Source organism: Typopeltis vanoorti, chromosome 4, assembly GCF_054136105.1.
Source record: "Typopeltis vanoorti isolate ZY-2024b chromosome 4, IOZ_Tvanoo_1.0, whole genome shotgun sequence".
NCBI classification, from domain to species: Eukaryota; Metazoa; Arthropoda; class Arachnida; order Uropygi; family Thelyphonidae; genus Typopeltis; species Typopeltis vanoorti.
This window is the reverse complement of record NC_143552.1, coordinates 70,050,574-70,068,987: the sequence shown is the minus strand read 5'-3', so window position 1 is coordinate 70,068,987 and position 18,414 is coordinate 70,050,574. Positions and strand designations below refer to the sequence as shown.

The 18,414-nt window shown below is 33.3% G+C and overlaps 1 protein-coding gene across 1 annotated transcript; it reads right to left on the bottom strand.

The window, feature by feature from the left end:
* Positions 1 to 947: 947 nt before the first annotated feature.
* On the bottom strand, positions 948 to 14,976 carry LOC150107395 (sodium- and chloride-dependent glycine transporter 2-like). Its single transcript, XM_090391260.1, has 14 exons — positions 14,858 to 14,976; positions 12,826 to 12,957; positions 11,977 to 12,152; positions 11,428 to 11,615; positions 10,781 to 10,913; positions 9,481 to 9,615; positions 7,432 to 7,535; positions 5,653 to 5,777; positions 4,995 to 5,107; positions 4,156 to 4,284; positions 3,383 to 3,482; positions 2,422 to 2,522; positions 1,988 to 2,143; positions 948 to 1,245 (listed from the first exon to the last, which is right to left on the bottom strand). The coding sequence occupies exons 2-14, from the start codon at positions 12,905 to 12,907 to the stop codon at positions 1,084 to 1,086; spliced, it is 1,704 nt and encodes a 567-aa protein (XP_090247386.1). The 5' UTR covers positions 12,908 to 12,957; positions 14,858 to 14,976; the 3' UTR covers positions 948 to 1,083.
* Between the last annotated feature and the right edge of the window lie 3,438 nt (positions 14,977 to 18,414).

The following is an 18,414-nucleotide window of genomic DNA, read 5'->3' as shown; positions in this document are numbered from 1 at the left end:
GTATATGTACAAGTATACAAAAAGGGTCAATAATGAGTGTATATACACTATTTACAGTGATAAATTAGTGCGAACAAACGCCCATGTTCACTCGACACTGAATAATGTAAATCGTCCAATTACACAAGGTTTTTTTTTTTTTTTTTTTTTAAATGGTAACAACTGAGACAATAGGAATGTCAGTATTGTGCCAACGTACTTCCATGAATTTGTTAAATAAAATTCACATTAGGCACGCTTAATCCATAGCATTGTCTCCGTTATTCAGATGGGCATTAAATAATGTGATAAATTTGCAGTGATCTTTCCAGTAAACGAAAGATTTAATCTCAGAAAGGATTAGTTATTCATTTCACTTACTGAACTATTGAATATTAGTGATGCATAACTGGCTCTTTCTGAGGTGTTTCTTTCATTTTAAAAGAATAGAAAGTGAGATCTAACAAAAAAAATCATTTTTTTTTTTTTTAATTCTAAGACTTTACCTCCACCCGTGACTACGCGAGTGTTCAAGGATAAAGTCATTGCTTTGATAGCTTTAATAAATAAGTTGATTGGAGAGGTAGTGCGTTTCTCTGCAAAATTGGCAGTACTGAAAGTTAACATGGCTGTTTTGTCGAGGGGGAGGGGGAGGAGCGAAATTTAGTGGTATTGCGATTCATGATGGGAAAGATAAATATAGTAACAATCGTTCAATAAGAGATTAAACTTGCATAAAATTAAGTTCAACAGGAAAACCGAGAATAAGCGGGAAGTCTAGCTTCTTACAGGATAATGCAGAAGGGATGTTTCTGGGTTTATAAATAGAATAACAATGGGCAAAAAAAAACGAGTGTGACGTAACAGTTACATTAAAAAGATAAAGATGCCCAACATATTCTCATTGCTGCCGACAAATGCATGAGGTTAATAAAAAATTCATGGACGTACACATACAACATCAACTTAAATACTTTGTACATAGCAGACTCAAAAAAGTGTCTGTTTAAAAAGATTTAACAAAAATAGTTCTGTGTTTTTCATCTTAATGCTAAAAAGACAACATTAAGATAGTGTATAAGTATTTACAACTTTCAATAGATTTTAGAATCGTATGCTTGTATCTTCCAATGCTGGATTGCTAACACCCATCTTGTAATCTTCTATGAATTCAAGGCGGGAACCGCTAGTTTTCATATATTCCTGCCGAGCGAATGCATCTCCTGGACCCCAACGTGATGAAGGAACCACTACCTTTCTGAGGTTCTATAATAATAATAATAAAAAATACATTGAGTTTACTATGAAGGACTAAATACATAAAAGCGTATTCGATATAAAATCTGCTGCGGCGATAGAAAATTCAACTGTACTACCATATTGTAGTGTAGTACATTTGAAAGTGTTCATTAAGTGATATGGGTTAAGTATCAAGAACGATGACTGACGAGTTATATAAAAAAAAAAAAAATGGTAGTGTCTTTCCAAAAGGATTTCCTGTGTGATGAACTATTAAGCCATTTAATTAGGTGCATTTTTCTGAGATGAATACTGAAAAATTCTAGACTACCATAAAGAAGTGGCGATATTTTAAGCAAAACATAGGATCTTTTCCTTGCTGAAACAAAAAGTTATATTGACGTGAGTTTTACGATAAATAAATTTTTAAAAAAATGAGACTTCTCAAACCTATATGGAAATGATCCGAGACAAAAAAAGAAGTGCGTCTTGCAATAGCATTTTTGCGTATTAAGTTGAATACAGTAATTAGGAAAATTAGAACTAATTAAATTAAAATTAACTAGGAAAGGGATAGATTTGCGGAATATACGAAGGCCTATTGAGCATGTTTAAATTTTAGAGTTGAATAAATATTTTATAGATTTAAAATTAAAAATGTTGAATGAAGGATAAATTTCACAGGATGTTATTCCTAAATTCAACACGAAATTTGGCATTAAATAGTTTATGCACCAAAATAATATTCAAGATGCTAAAAATTTCTTACCTTTCTGTTCTTGAAGAGGACGACAATAGCCCAAAGTGGAATTTGAACCATAGATATCAATGCCAGAAACCAGCCAATATTATCTGCCCACTTGGGATATTCTTTTTCTCCGTATTTGATGGGTTTATGATCAATCAAGCTGTATATAAAGATAACCTGTAATAATGAAAAGCTGTTAAGCTTCTGCTGCTCGTGTATTTCAAAAGAAATAAGGTTTAATTAGATTAGAATTCTAAAGTAAAATTGTCTCTAAAAATGTTAAGTTTAGAATGAATAAAAAAGATCCATTCTTTCAGGTTTTTTTTTTTTCAATAAAGCTCTGAAAAGGATTTGCTTTGCTTATTGTTAGATTTCTATTTAAACAGAAATATATAACAAAAGTGATGTACGTGCTTCAGTTTAGAAGTCGCAGATTGAAATATTAAAACATTTACCATTAATATTGCAGGAGCGATGACAGCCCAACATATCTTCCAGATGATGTTAGGACGGTATCCAAGCATAAATTCCAAGTCATCACAGAAGCGATTAACACCTAGTATAAATGAAATTAATAAGTTATACGATTCGCACTAAAATAAAAGAAAACAAGTACCTATTTTTAAAATCAATTAATTACTTAAGTAATTTGGTTATTCCTCCCGGTTCTAATTATTAATGCATACTGTATTCAGCATTCCGAGAACATGAACCCCCATTAAGAAATACAATATAAGAGGATCATTTCAAAAGTTCTGCAAGGGACGCGAAGATAACCTTTATATCATCCATTAGCCTTCCTCTGAGCGTGGCCGGTGGATGTGAAAGTTAACACTTCCTCCGTTGCAAGCCAAATTAAGAACATATGCTTTATGTTTCTGTTGTTCTTGTTTGGCGAAGTAAAAGTAGATCGATTCAGGTTAGATATCGTGCTCTCCTTTGCACGATAATACGAGGCCGCATGTTTCCCTAAGTATTCGAGCATATGAAAAAGTACTGATGGCGAGTGCTCCCTCACCCTCTTACCGAACTTTTAGATTTCTTTCTGTTCCTTAAAAGTTGAAGGAACCACTCCGTGGGCGTTAACTACCACGGTCGTGGTTTTTGCTGACTGTTGAAGTGATCCGACCACACACACAGCAACAGGAATACAAGTCTTAATCCAAACGGACAGCAGTAATAAAGCAGAATGGATTTAAGCCTGTAAATTCACCTTATTAGGAGTACAGCGTGCAGAACTTAAGTGGTCCTCGTACTTATTTAAGACCCCAAATTTAATAAGGATGGGATTAGTAGTAATTTATACTCGCGTATTAAAGCTGGCTATTTATTTATTTAAATATTTTTTTGGATAGGAAGGACTGGTCAATGAGCTGTTTAGTAAAATGATCGAGTAATAATCGATAAAATACATACCATAACCCCACATGAGAGCAAGAAGTTCACAGATTGCAATGAATATCACCGCAAATCCCCCTCCATAGGTATCCATCAAGTTTAGTACATACTGTCCACCCTAAGTAAAAATAAACAGATTTAAGTAGAATGTCAATTTTATTATAGATTAATAAACGTCATTCGAAATAATTGCAATATTTTTAGATTTAATTCACGCGCTTAAAGCGGATTAATAACTTTTCACCTCATGTTTTATGTACATTGGATATTACATAGAGTAAGTATGCAGTTCACAACACAAAGAGGGTGTTTTTTATATATATATATATATATATATATATATATTTAAGATTTAAACTGGCGCATTTTAATATTCCATATTAACATTTCTCATTGCTGCTTAACGTGTGGTAGAAAGTTGATATTTAGTTTATTATCGTTCCTATATTTAAGCGATTTAGACAATATTTAGCGGAATTATTTTATTGGATGGGAGGTTATAACTTTAAGTCCCAATTACATAGCAGGATTATTAAGAAGTTTGCCAAAATGAATTTTACAAGAAAATTAGTTTAACTTTACTGTAGAATAAAAAAAATCTAGCCTTAAAACTTCTTTTCAAGATTTATAGTTGTTACTTTATTAGCAATTGTCCATTTTGAATACCAATACGTGCATATATTCAAGTCCACAGTTAAGAACTTAACTCGTTTTAGCCCATGTTCAGTACAATCAAATGGCATTTCAATATTAGATGTTAGTTTGTGGTAATCTGAAAATTAAGAACTTACCTGGGTAACACACGGAAGGCCGAGCAGAAAACAGACTGCGCACGCCACAAATGTGATCAATGTTTTGTGCTTCCGATATTTTGGAAATTCGTCGTAGATAGCAGTCAAAAAGTTTTCGATGAGCGCAAACTAAAAATATATAAAAAAATCAGATGTGTTAATATTTTTCCTTGTTTACGCATGTTAAATTTTAAAATTAAAATAACATAATGAACCGATCTGTGTGGCTTAATTCATCTAGCAACTAACGACTCATGTTCCAAGTATTTGATTTTTGCAGCATGCAGTTGTGCCCAGTATCACATTCTCAGACATTTACTTGCAAAGTGTAAGTTGCTGAGAACGTGATACCGGACACAAATGCTTGCTACCTAAGACGACTGCATCGTTAAAGTTTCGAAAGTATCAACTTTCGCTTCATCTTGCACTAGTTAGTGCTTTTTTTTTACTAAGGTTTAAATTTTTCTGAAGGAAGTTTTCTTATCGTTTGAAAGAGTCTAGTATTTAAAAATCGTTAATAAAAGTGCTCAGCTTTGGATAGATTTCGTCGCGTATAGGAGCCCCTTTACTCCGCAAACAGAACATTATCAACATCACTCAATGCGAAAAGTGATATCTTAAGAGAAGTATAACTAAGTCACTTTTGGCCTATTTGTCACAGCCTTAACACGGACTAAAACTTAAGAGGATTAAGAGTTTGAACAAACATTCTTGGATCAACTGAATGACTAGAACGATTTCTTAATTAAAAAGAATCAAGATCACTAGATAAATTTATACATAGTGGGAAAAGTTTACATTATATGAATTATGTTGAGTATTCAAAAATATGAGTTTACCTCGCTGTCAAGTCCCAGAAGAAAGAGCATGAAGAAAAATAGCACTGCCCACAGTTGAGGTGTCCACAGTTTTGATAAAGCTTCTGGATAAACAACGAACGCTAATCCTTGTCCTATAAAAAAAGAATCGAACTTTCAGTTTAAATTGACCGTGGAATTTAGAGCTTTCTATGATTAAGTTTCGAAAAGAAAAATTCAGTCCCTTTAGTATTATTAGTTGTTGCTTTCTAGACTTAAACCATGTAGAAATTTTCTGATCTTTAAGCCTTACTATTTTATGAGAATATTAGTGGGTCTTTTGTAGTTTTAAAAGATTTAAGTGTGTATAAGGAATGCATCAATTCCTCTTGCACAAATCATTTCACAGTAAATAAACTGAAGTAGCAGGAGCGTGTAATATAAGTGCTTAAGCCTTCAAAAAACTGCACTTCCACATTCATACTAAATTCATTTATCTTAAATTAAAATCTGAAATCAACTTGAGAGGAAAATAATCAGCAAGGAGTTATAATTAGAAGGAAAAATCTGATCGTAAGCCTACGTAAAATAAGCTATGTTATTAGTATACGAGCTCAAGTAACAGTCACCCGATCTGTTTACTCGCGCCGAAGCAGGTATGCAGTGCATTTTATTTCAATATAACAAAATAGAATCTTACCTCCTGTAGCCACTTTATCAACAGGAATGCCCATTTCTTTGGACATGTTACCCAGGACGCTGAATATGACAATACCGGCGATAACACTCGTAAAAAAGTCGAGAGAACTCACAAATAGGGCATCTCTGAAAATTTAAAAAACATTAAATTAGAATAAGCAGTATTATGCAAATTGTTCAGTTTTCATTCATCAAAAATTAAGATTCCATTGAGGCATGAAAGAACCGAATCGAATCATTAACTAAGATACGAATTTTTACGGATGCAAACTTAAAAATTTAGCTGTAATATTTAGAAAATCAGGCAGTCGCATACTTAACCAAGTTTTATTTATGTATCATATGACGATTGAAGTTAACCGACCTTCTCAGGTCGAGGCAGGTCAGAAGACCATTAAGCCCCAATCTACAAAGCGGCTTAATGATTCCATTCAAGTTTATAAAAAAAAAGTGCACAACAGGAGGCCAGACCATTTCATTACAATACACTATCTGGTTACCTGGTGTTTTCATTCGCCTGGATGACTCGAAAGTTTCGAGAAACTAAGAATATTCATATTGACATCTGGGATGTCTAAAGTGGTGTTTACCCATAGCATCAAAAAACAACGCACCTGGACTTTTCATAAGGTCAGCTTAAGACTTACATGGTATTGTTAGATCCTACTTTCATCTTTGAATATTTATTTTCAAAAATTGGCAAAACCATTTTTATGATGATTTCGCAAATCAGATCAAAGCCATCTGAGGAAAATGGCACTGGACTAATACAGTATTTGCATCTCCTTTAGAAGTCTGGCTTCGCAGCAATCAAGTTTTACATAATTTTGTTTCCTTTGACATAGTCAATTTAATTTTGGAAACTTTTTTTTTTTTTTAATAGATCTGCAGAAATTAAGCATCGATTCCTAGATCTTATACCAGCCCCTGTAAATCGAGGGCGATGAAATGAGAAACACTAAATCACCCTAAAAAAAAAGTTTCCATATAGTTACGAGTTTGTTTCACCTTGTAACAATCAAGGGGTGGGGGGAGGCGTTGATCTCTTCAAATAGTTTATTTGCTTATTTCAACTAACAGAATAGATTTCTCTGCGTAAGTAGTCCTGGCCTAATAGATGAAGAAAAAAAATCACATTCATCTAGTTGATTGTTCATACAAGGATCTCCCATTGTCCACATTTTAATTAATTATCCAGGTGCAGGAGTGCGTACCCGTCATCTTCTCACGATGAGTTAGCATCATCTCATACCCTTCAGAATACCGCATAGTTTAATACGTTTAAAGTAAGATTCCTTTATGTTTTATGAAAAACATAAAGTAGCAAGAAAGGCAAAACAACGAAATTTGTGACAGAACAAGAGTATTAAAGCAATGATTTTTTTTTTGGCTCACATCTACACTTAGTAGCTATTAGGGAGGTGGTTTTTTTGATAGTTTACCTATAGGATTTGTTCTATATAGATAAATCCCGTGCAAATCCGAACTTTTCGCGATCTTTCTAAAACCTTGCATTATTTAATGAGTACCACAATAATATGCTTGCGAAAAATATGTCATCCTCGTATCGTTATTTTAATATTAATAACTGAATACACAAAAGCTGTCGATTTAGTATATTCATTATTACATGACTGATTACTTCGTCAAAATTGCTGATATTTAACTCTTCCAGATGTGTAGCCATAGCCTTTGGAAATTTGTTGCTTCTAAACTGATTTTATACAAGTTGAATTCAAAGAATAATTTAAAGTTTGTTTCCTCATAAAAATTTACTCACTTGTGGACTTTATTGGAGAATTTGTTGTAACTTCCAAACATGATGAGTCCTCCCATGGATACACTCAACGAGAAAAACAGCTGTTCGGCGGCCTTTCTCCACACCTAAAAATCAGATTTATAAAAAACATTAAGGCATATGTAAAACGTTAGTGCTTGTGAATGAAAACTTTTCAGAACTAATATGAGCGCACGCAACAATAAATATCTTACATCTTAATGCGGATCTAATCGGGTGCAGGGTTTCGGGATGACAGGATAATGGAGCTAACTTTGTCCATTAAGTCTGTTTCCAATCGAAACTCCACGTATATTAATGTAGCCTTTAAAAAAAAAAATTCTTTAAAAGATAGCATTACCGAGACAGTGTAATTACTTTCTAATTAATGTACGAAGTGGACATTTTGAAAACGCCACTGTTTTTATGACCACTGTTCGAATCTTATTGAAAATTTAGGTAAAGCAATAGTCCTTGAAAAATAACGGCCCACTCAGTGGCATAGCTAGAGCTTTTCCCGCCTGGAGCGGTCCCTGAGTTTGCCGCCCCTCTCAATACACACCAAAAATAATACAAGTCAAAACGACGTATAGAGAAATAAATTAAAACAATGTTTAATTTTTGAAGTAAAACTTCAAAATTCTAAAATGTTATTTTTCTTGCTTTTCTGTTAGCAAAATCGTCGATGACATTGGCGAAGTCTATTTCATAGTAATGTAGGTAATTCTTAATCAATTTTAATTTAGGGAAAAACTCCTCTCACAACTAGTAACACTTACAGCAATTGTGAGGAAAATTCGCAGTAGTATTACAATATTTGGAACTGAGTTCTCGAGACTGTATTTTAGAATTTACTGCAAAATTTCAAAAAGGTTCAGAGTGCCGACAGGGGCGAACCTCCCCCAGCTACGCCACTGAAAACAATATTTTAGAACAATCCAAATTTTTAGTTTTAATTGTTTATTTATATCAATACACACCAAAAATAATACAAGTCAAAACGACGTATAGAGAAATAAATTAAAACAATGTTTAATTTTTTAAGTAAAACTTCAAATTTTACTTTGGAAGTTAGATAGGGCTAAATGGCCTCGCTTATTCCCGTATACGGGAATAAAAAGGCGTTAGCTGATGATTTGTTTATTTATTTTTGAGTAATTTTCTGAAACTGCTCGGTTATTTAAGGGTATTGATTATAGTTTCGAGAATAAACGTAAAAAGTGGACCTGTCCTAGGGATTTATCCGACTGAGTAGCTTTACACCGACTATATTGGCCTTGCGGTAAAGAATTATTCTTGACTACGATCTATCCGTTCCTTACTTATTGCAAGAAAGCAAATTGTGTAAGCCTTCTTTCTTCCTGCTTGAAGGAACAGAAGAAGTATATAAAAATTCAGGCGGGTAAAAAAAAAGAAAAACGGAAATACTTTAAATGCAGGGAATGGACCTGAATGTCGTTTCATGTATACTGCGAGTTCATCCATAAATTATGGAACGCTTTGGAGCGAAGTCAATGACGTGACGAATGAACTCTGTTGTATAGGTTCAAGAATATCTCTTGTTTTTCGAAAGATCGTAATTTTAGTTTACTAGTAAGCAACTAAGTCTCTCCTATTCTAGTGTACTGTTATTTCGCAAAATTTATTTCCTTAATTTAAATAGATAAGGTCCTTAAAATAGGACTGCGCTAGGGTAGCCCGACGCGAGCCTTCTTTGGTATTAATGAAATCAATTCATTCCAAGTGTTATTTAGAAGAGTAAAGCAAAAGATTTGTTCCATTTCGAAGAAACGTTTCCATAAAATCACTACAACGCATTTAGTTTCTGTATGACTGATCCCATTTCAGATTCTAAAGCTGACAAAAATTCAGTGTAAACTAAAATTCATTTATAATGAGAATTTCGATTAAAGTAACAGGAGGAGTTTATTTTGGTGTGTTTATCTTTTAAACAGATAGATATCACCTTAATAGTCACTACTGTGATGGCGGTGGGGACATAATGCCCATGTATACTACAATCTGTATAGATTATATTAAATAAATACTTACCGTGATATCTTTTAGCTTCTCCCACTCAGGAATAAAGAAGTATTTCACACCTTCTACAGCGCCATCTAATGTCAACCCATATATTAAGAGAGCGACGAGTATCACATATGGAAAAGTTGCAGTAAAGTATACCGCCTGCAATGAAAAATAATTACGATTAGACAATCATTTGAGTCTTATACAACTATTTTGCTTGCCCTATGCTCATAAGGCATCTGAAAAATCATTTAATATATACACGAATCACATCAGTAAACAAAATAGCTATTCCACAATAACTTTGTGTCAGACATGAATGACTTCAAACGATTAACCCATATTCTAAGTTTCCAATTAAAGCTTGTTTAAAATGCTGTTTTGATAACTGTTTATACAAGTGGTATCCAGTACGTTGATTTGGGTACTCAACATTTTTATACTATCAACAGGCTGTAGAATCAGTTCTCATGCTGCTAAGAATATTAGTGAAATTAAGATAGTTTAAACTGGAACCGAATGGACTATTTTCATTAAAATCTTTCTGACCCAAAGAATTCTTGGATACAGTCGTGTATAAGCGAACACATGCAGATTAATTTGATAATAACGCTTTAACGAGGTTAATTCATTTAAAGCCAAAATTGAATGGTGTTTAACTATCTCAGGGGTTGATTTATGTAGTAGGCCTGATTTTAGTACCTCTTAAATAACAGTTGAGTTTTTAAAATTTTGTCTTGAAGTACAAGAAAGTCATTTTGGCTGGAAGTTGGAATACAAGAATTTTAAACACGAGTCTTTTAAACTGGGACAAGATTGAGCTTTAGTACAATCCAAACCATTACTCTTGTAGGTAATAGTTGAGAGCATGCGACTGTTAGGATAAAAATCAGCTAATATGCAAAAAAGCATTCGTCAAGGAATGCATTTAAAATCATTTCATAAACGGTTGCATTACTAGACTATTTGGATGTGTGTGTGCGCGCGCGCGCTTTTTACCGTCGCATTGAGTAACTTCTAAAGGGCAATACTCATTTCACGCAGTATGAATGTAGCGACGTCATCATCAAATCAAGCAGTTTAGACAAGTTTATAAGCACTATTTACAAAATTAGGAATCTTTCAAAAAGGAAGATTTAAATGCTATAATTGAAGGTTGTCTTAGTTCAATAAAATTAAGGAGCAAAAGTTTATGCAAGAAGTCATGCATTCGTTACTTCGAAATAGTTACATTTTAAGGATTTCAAATGTCTACGACATTTGAGATCACAAGTAGATCACTAGGTCTTAAATGGTATGAAGAGGAGGTTTGATAGTTACGTACTTTTCCTGAAGACTTGACTCCTTTCATGAGACAGAGAAACACTATAACCCATGATGCTAACAAGCACAAGGCGAGGTCCCATTTCACTCCGCCAATTTCATGAATACCTTCTGCTAAATCTAGCACATATTTTCTGGAAAAAAAAAAACGTGTATCAGTCAAATCAATATAACATGCATTTACCAATAGATGCTAATTAAAACTTAGCACGGCAGATTGCTTTCGATATTTGTAATGTATCGAATTATAATGGTTTCCCCCCCCCCCCCCCGATCTTAGAGATCCCATTCAGACATTTTCACGAATGATTCCCGAGATCTTCTGTAATTGTAATCTAGTATTTTCTAAAAAACGATTTTAACACGAAAGTTTTGTTCATAGGCGAAATGTTAACACTGACCAGTTAAGTTTTTAGCTGAGAAGTCATATTACAAATGCATTGTAACCTATAAAGTTGGATTTGTACATACGATGCTTAATTGAAGCTATGAATAACGCGAATATTCCCTTACCCGAATAGGAGCTAAAGCATACAACTTAAAAATCAAAAATTTAATGTGTACCGACTTTCCAAAAGAGAAAGCATTTCAAAAAGTTCAATTGCGAAATTTTCCTTACTATAATTAACGATCCATTGTAATACTTACTCCCAGAATTGTTCCGAGCTTGTCTGCGTAGCGTTGGTGCACGTTGATAAAATTCCATAATATTCTTCAATAAGAACGAATCTCGATTGGTTAAGATGTTGGATTTCAGTGTAATTTTCTGTGGAGATCAATGAAGTGCTATTCAGAGAATTTTCCATAAGTTCATTCAGAGCATCCTTGCATCGCGTCTGCAAAAGATTTAATACGAAATCTTTAAGAACTCTATCTTTGAAAAATTCTGAATAAAAATAGTCTAGTTATTTTTATACCATAACATATAGCTGTCAGATTTCAAAAAGGTGGGGGAAACAAAAGTGCTTTAAAAAGTTAGTCAAGTCGAAAATGCCAGATAGTTTTAACTGCTTGAAACGCATGTAAGCTAGCATTCTACCTGCAAGTAGAGAGTTTATTCTTAAAATAAATTATTCATTATACTAATTAAAAACCAACTGCATTTCCTGGCATTCGTTTCACTTTATTTTGAATCAAAAAATGATAGTATGAAGAAATGAACAAAATTTAATAAGTTTTTAAAGCATGTATACTTACCACATTCTTGTTTCGTACGTAACATAGAAATTCGTCAGCTCCCCACCATGTAAAACAGTCAGACCAAGGCAGAACTGTTCTGAACGATTGAGCAATGTAGTAAATCGTATATCCCATGATGACGTTGTAATAAATAGCTATGATTAGGGAGATTGTTACCATAGCTGCTCCAACTCCTAAAAACAAAAGATTTGCCATTAATACCGTAAGTAGATTTTGTTAGCATGATATGTATCAATTTATTTATTTTAAGTAATTAAGTCTTTAGGACTATTATAATTAACTAATGTTTGCACAATTCTTATTAGAAGCAGAGTAAGATCCGTGTCTGCTAAGAATTATTAGGGCATGATTAGGATTATCATTTATAGAACTGTTAGTTCAGAGAATGTATAAAAAGAGTTGTTGCACTTGTTTCAATTAGGCTCAACAAGACAATTTTTAATTTTACTTTTTCCCTTTTAGGAATGAAAGTGTGTAATCAAGCAGAGGGATTATAGTACGGGGAATTTATGTTATAGCTTAAAGAAGGAATGAATCATTGCTGGGAAGATGTTAGAAAATTGAGATAACCTACTAGTGTGTTTAGAGAAGCAATGGAATGTTTAATCTTGTAAGAAAACGTTTGGTTAGTGTTTACGCAGCATGTTTACTGCTGACATTCTTTTCCGTGCCAATCTTTGGGATGTTTCCAAGTTTTTTTTTTTTTTTAAACGAAAAGAGTACACATTTACCGTTATGCTGAAGTGTAAATTAGAAATTTAGATAATTCACAGAGATCATTCTTTAAACACCATACCCAGACTGTCTTCTGGTGGAATAGTAATAAGATTTTAAAAGCTTAATTACCTTTCGCCAGAGGAAAGCAGCGCCATACTGACATCGGTCCAAGGGCAGAGAACTGTCCTAGAGCAACTTCCATGAAGTACATTGGCTTCCCGACGAGCAGTAACAGGATGAAGTACGGAAGCAAAAAAGCACCTATAGGAGAAAATAAAAAATGGCAATTATACTTTTAAAGAACTTTTTTCACAAATTCATACTCTAGCTCATAAAAAAGAAATTCAAAAAACTTAATTGAAGTTTAAATTTATAATTAAGAAAACGAATATTTGTGATGTTTTCTTGTTAGCTAGGTTAGTGGCATTAAGACTTCTTTCGGCCGATGATTGAAAACGGTCAAATATTTGGACACGTTTACTCCTCAGTTTAGTAAATGAATTAACACCCCAGCACATTTTTCTTGATCTTTGAAAATAATGAAATGAAGTCTCTGGATTCACGAGTTTCGCATCTTTCGTTTATTTTACGATTTAAATGTTTATTATTTAAGATTTGTTTAAATGGTAATCTTAGGTTACTGTTTTCTAGTATTCATTTTTATTTTCTGTAAATCTGCAGAGAATAGTGAAAATCATTCTCGCTGCCGAACAAAGGTTGGTCGATTGGTAGAGCCTCTGTTACTAATGGCTCACGAAAAAAGGTAAGCAAGTTTGAGTGCGGTTAGTAGTTGGAAGGGAATCAATCGTTCGATGCTGTTGACGCTTTCCCTCGATGAGTCTCGGACTCCCTGGAGGAGTCACATAATAATAATATACTATTCACTATGAAGTATCGTTATAAAAATAAAGTTACTGTTAATTGTCTCCAGTGTTTGCAGCATATTTTTGAGTTAGTTTTCTTCCCAGCCAAACTTTTGCCATCAATAGTTGTTTTCAGTTGTAGTTAAATTCCAACAAGATTGTCAGAAATCTTGTTTTTGTTGTGCCAGTTAAGTTCTTTTAGTATAAAGCGATCTAGTATTCACTCTTTGCATTAGTTAAATGTAAATGTCAGTGTCGCTTCCCCCCCCCCCCCTGTATAGTCTTACTTGTCTGAATTTAGCTTCATTCATTTCACTTATAATCAGTGATGAAAGACATCACTGAACTTTCATGTTGTGGAAAATTTTGCCCTACACTAGCTATATTGTTCAAAGCATTGAGGCAAGATGTTGCCATCTCTCCCACAACAAACCAAGTTCATTATTGAATCGAACCATCATACTTTGATTTCATGATTGTCATTAATAGTCTTTGAATTAGTTTCAGTAATGTCTAGTTTCTTAGTCACACAATTTGCAAAAGTTTCCGTCTAATAACACTAGTTGTCATAAGGCGGTGAGGTGTCTGTTCTGCGAGTCAGTCACAAAATCTCGCGAGTCATTTTAAACACTCCAGAAGAGTAATGATTCGGTTTGTGAATGTTGTAGTCTTAAAACTAGTACAAAATGTAAATGAATTTCTTTAATATCCTCTAATAGTATGCATATAATTAATCTTCTGCATTATCGTGAAAAAAAAAAAAAAAGATTTCAGCGCATGAGCTGAAGACGAGTAAGAATGATTTGATCAGGGAAAACAGTGCCATACTCAAGTAGTATGACGAGTTCAATTGGCCACTTAATACCATAACGAGTTAAGCAGTTTATTTTTTAAAAAATAAAAAATAAATTGCGGTACCGAGCACCAAGTTAACTCTTTGCGTGTCGTCTAAGAAGTTTATTTATACACACCGTTTTGTTTGATTTATTAAAAAGAGAATTAATTAGTTCAAGTTATTAAAAGATAGAATGTTTAATAGATCAAAACGAATCAAGTTTCGTATTAAGAATAAGAGACAGTGGATGAATAGATTTAATAAACGTAAGTCACTTCATTAGCTCCTAAATACTACCTCTGAAGAATTTTCCATATTTAGATTCCACTTAGAATAATTTTCCCTAAATGTTTTACTGTTTCCATCATCAGTTTAATTGAAATCGTACTATTAATAATACAGTAGAGTAACGGGAGTAATATACGAACTTATGTTAATCTAGATTTCATAAGACGGAACTCACCTCCGCCATTCTGATAAGCCAAATATGGAAACCTCCACACGTTACCAATGCCAACTGACAATCCGATACACGAAAGTATGAACTCTGCTTTGTTACCCCAATGGCCTCTATCATCTTTCTCGTCGGAAGTCGGGATTTGATCATCTGTAGAATCTGGGAGAGGAGCAACCTGCGGAAATAATTTTTTTCTCAATGGTGTAAAAGCAAAAAGATATTAATTTTAAGTTTATTTAATATATATTTCTTAGAGCCCTGAAGGATTCTTACAAAGTAAATCGAAGGTTTTAACTTTCCCCCCTAAAATACTTGTTCTGTTTGTCGTTTCTTTCTCATTTACGTCAATGGGAAGAAATACGTCATCGTAGAAGAATAATGCATGGTAAGCAATTTTGTTGCAATTCATCCTAGTTTCGGCCAGGCGGAACGTCATTTCATAGGACGTGCGGCTGTCAACGAATTTTTCTATGAGGTACATACGCTTGGTCATGACACTTTCACGGTTTCACTTGTTGCCAGAGTGGTGTTGTAACAGTTAACTGGATATCCTTGGTACAAGGGAGAGGGCGGAACAATGCGCGACTTAAGATGTTATTCAAAATTTTGTTCACATCTTAGGTTGTGAAATATGCAGAGTTAAACTATGTAATGACGGCTAAAATAGTCCTGTTGGGAAGACTAAGTGCTTCAAAAAAAGGCATGCCACGCCACTGCGAATTCAAAAGTATAATTATCCATTACCATTTCAGAGCGAAGCAAACAATGTGTTTCTGCATCTATAAATGCATTGACAGAATCGAGAACTTAAGGGGGGGGGGGGGTGAAGTACTACCGAGTTATATGAAAGTGTCCGTAACAGCAGATCTAATTTGCACAGTGCCGATATTAAGTCGGCCAACAGAGGTTATAATGCACAAGCAAGCATATCGTAGAATATCTGTCATTTTTGGGCACGAAATGACATTTGATACGAAACTTTTTCCCCTACTGAAACTATTTATAATGATTAATTATTTCAGATTAATTACCCATATGAAATAAAGACAGTGCAAAAATTTTTGAATATTGCAGATTTTAATTCAGTAAAGAAAAAAAGGACTTAACTTACAGGGAATTATTAGAAAATTTTGATATCCGAATTCCACGCAGATGAACAAAGTGAGAGAAAATGGGGAAGCCTCTGGTTTTGTAAACGTCGGTCTTCGAAATTAGCCTTTACTTTGGATTCTACTTATAATTGAAAAATTTTACCTCTTCTGGGATCCTGAGCAATTTTAAGATAGCATTTAGTGTGGAAGGGTGAAGTAAGATTCTGCATGTTTAGCGATTGATAAGCGGCCTCTTATGGGTAGCACTCCTTTCATTGCAAAGAAAATATTTTGAAAAATTTTTCCGATGACATACCACTTTTACTTTTCCCATTGAGGCATTATTCTGATATTATTATGAAATTAAAGATACTTTTCAATGCAAACTATTTAATTTACATCTTCGTTTAAATATATTTGATGCAGCTGTAAGTCACTATTTTTACTATTGAAGCTATTAATATGTACTTTTTGCCGTTAAATTCTTGAATGGTAAATTAACCCAGGGAGTTTTTGAAGCGTTGTTGGACGTAAACAAGCATTCGTATGAGTTTGTCGCAACAAAATGTTGAGGCATAAAAATTTATTATTCTTCAAAAAGAAGAAGCTTCACTCATTCTTTGTCTTCGGCAACCTCCATCTCTTGCATCACTAAAGTTGAGCGGTTTCTACAGTTTGTTAGCTAAGTAATACGAATAAATACTGTTTGTAAACGATAACTAATATTCAATTGATAAATTTAAATTTCGAAAGGAAGAAAAAAAAAAAAAGCTTAAATACAAAGTTTGTATATATATAAAAAAAAACATTGTATCAATCTTTGTTCGGCTTTCGTAACTAAAGTTTTTGTAGGAGTTTTAGCATGTCAGCTTTTGTTAAAACCGAAATTTTCAATCGATTATTTGTTATCGAGAAGATGCATGGTTTTTTTTCCCGTGTTCCCAGGAGATACTACGTTCCACTTTTTTTTTTTTAAGTACCAAATCATAATATCAGCTACGTTATAGGAAAGGTTATTTGTTTTAGCCTATTAGGATTTAAAGACTGATTTTCACATTTATAATAAATCTGCACTTTAGGTATTAACAATGCTTTTCATAGCTTAAGATTATGTTGCTTTGATTTGTTTTTTTTTTTAAATTAAAGATTTTAGGTGTTGTTCACAGGAATCTATACTGCATGCTAGTATAACTCAATTTGGTCAGCTCTAATAGGCACTGTGATATGCAAACTAATTGAGGAATATGTTATATTCCTCAATTAGGATCTGAAGCGAGGAAGTAGAAGTTTAAGTTCACGTAAAGTCAAGATCTGTTCAGAAAACAGGCACACAAACTAAGCGTCTTTATAGTCATGTGTCCAAGTTCTTTAGATGTCAATCTGACATCTTGAATATGAATTAAGATAGTTGGAGGAAAACTTTGGTTTCTTCCTAGAAGTTTACTAATTATATAGTTATGAAAAACTGGTTTCCGGGGTGTAATGAAAGCACCATCATTTGAGAGTTGTAAATATTCTGTCGATACGCATATATTTATTTTATTACATTCTTTAATGTCTACTTACCCTTACAGAATCGTAGAGAGGTGGCGGATAGTTTCCATTACCACTCCTTTTCTTATTTCTTGGCACTCCATTTTCATAGTGATCTATAGCATTCGTATAAGAAACAGCGCTCACAGGATTCTGCAAGGAAATATACATTTTATTAGCTTGCCGGACTTTATGCAAAAATTCAGAAGTTATATTTTAATTCTAAAGACGTAAATCAAATCAGTCTCAACCACTACAAAATGTCAAAAATGTCTGAGTTCTCATTACGTTGAGAGTAATGCTAGCTTAGTAATCAATAGAAAACCGAAGGACAGCTATATATGGATGACCTAAATACATATAATATGCTCAACTTTATATGACATTTATGATAAATCGGATTGAAAATGTTATCGTTAACAAGTCTAGGAATGGGTAGAGCTTAGTTTATAAATCAGTGGTTACAGAATGAATACTACAACATTCAGCTTTCATATTTGTTAAGAAATGTTTTCAAAGATTTTTTTTTTTTTTTTTTTCTTTCAGGTATATGTAGGAACAACTAGAACAGGATTAAAAAAAAATCACTGGTAAACTAAGTCTATAAAAAATTTCATGAAAAGCGGACTAAATGAATTAAGCACTTAAATGTGCTAGTGATCCTCTTAAGCATAAGTTTCATAAAAGAAAAGTTTAGTGTTTATGAAAAAGATTTTTTATAAAAAAAGTTGGTTGTACTATAATTAGCATGTACGTAGCTTAAATCACTATAATTCGTGTCCGTACAGCGGAGTTCAGTCCTTCAACCAGCTATCAAAATAGCTTAGAACAATTGAGATGTAATTGCTTTTTTCTCCCTCAAACAGTCAATTCAATAAATAAGTATCCTCGTGTGTATCTTATAATTTAGCTTCAATAGAAGAAACTCGACGATGCATG

What these genes read in the sequence shown, in the direction of transcription:
- LOC150107395 (XM_090391260.1), bottom strand. Translation starts at nt 12,907, where the DNA reads ATGTACTTCATGGAAGTTGCTCTAGGACAGTTCTCTGCCCTTGGACCG. An exon ending in TTCTCCAATAAAGTCCACAA is followed by an intron (nt 5,778 to 7,431) that starts GTGAGTAAATTT and finishes TTAAATTTTCAG; the next exon opens with AGATGCCCTATTTGTGAGTT. An exon ending in TTCTGGGACTTGACAGCGAG is followed by an intron (nt 4,285 to 4,994) that starts GTAAACTCATAT and finishes ATATATTTTTAG; the next exon opens with TTTGCGCTCATCGAAAACTT.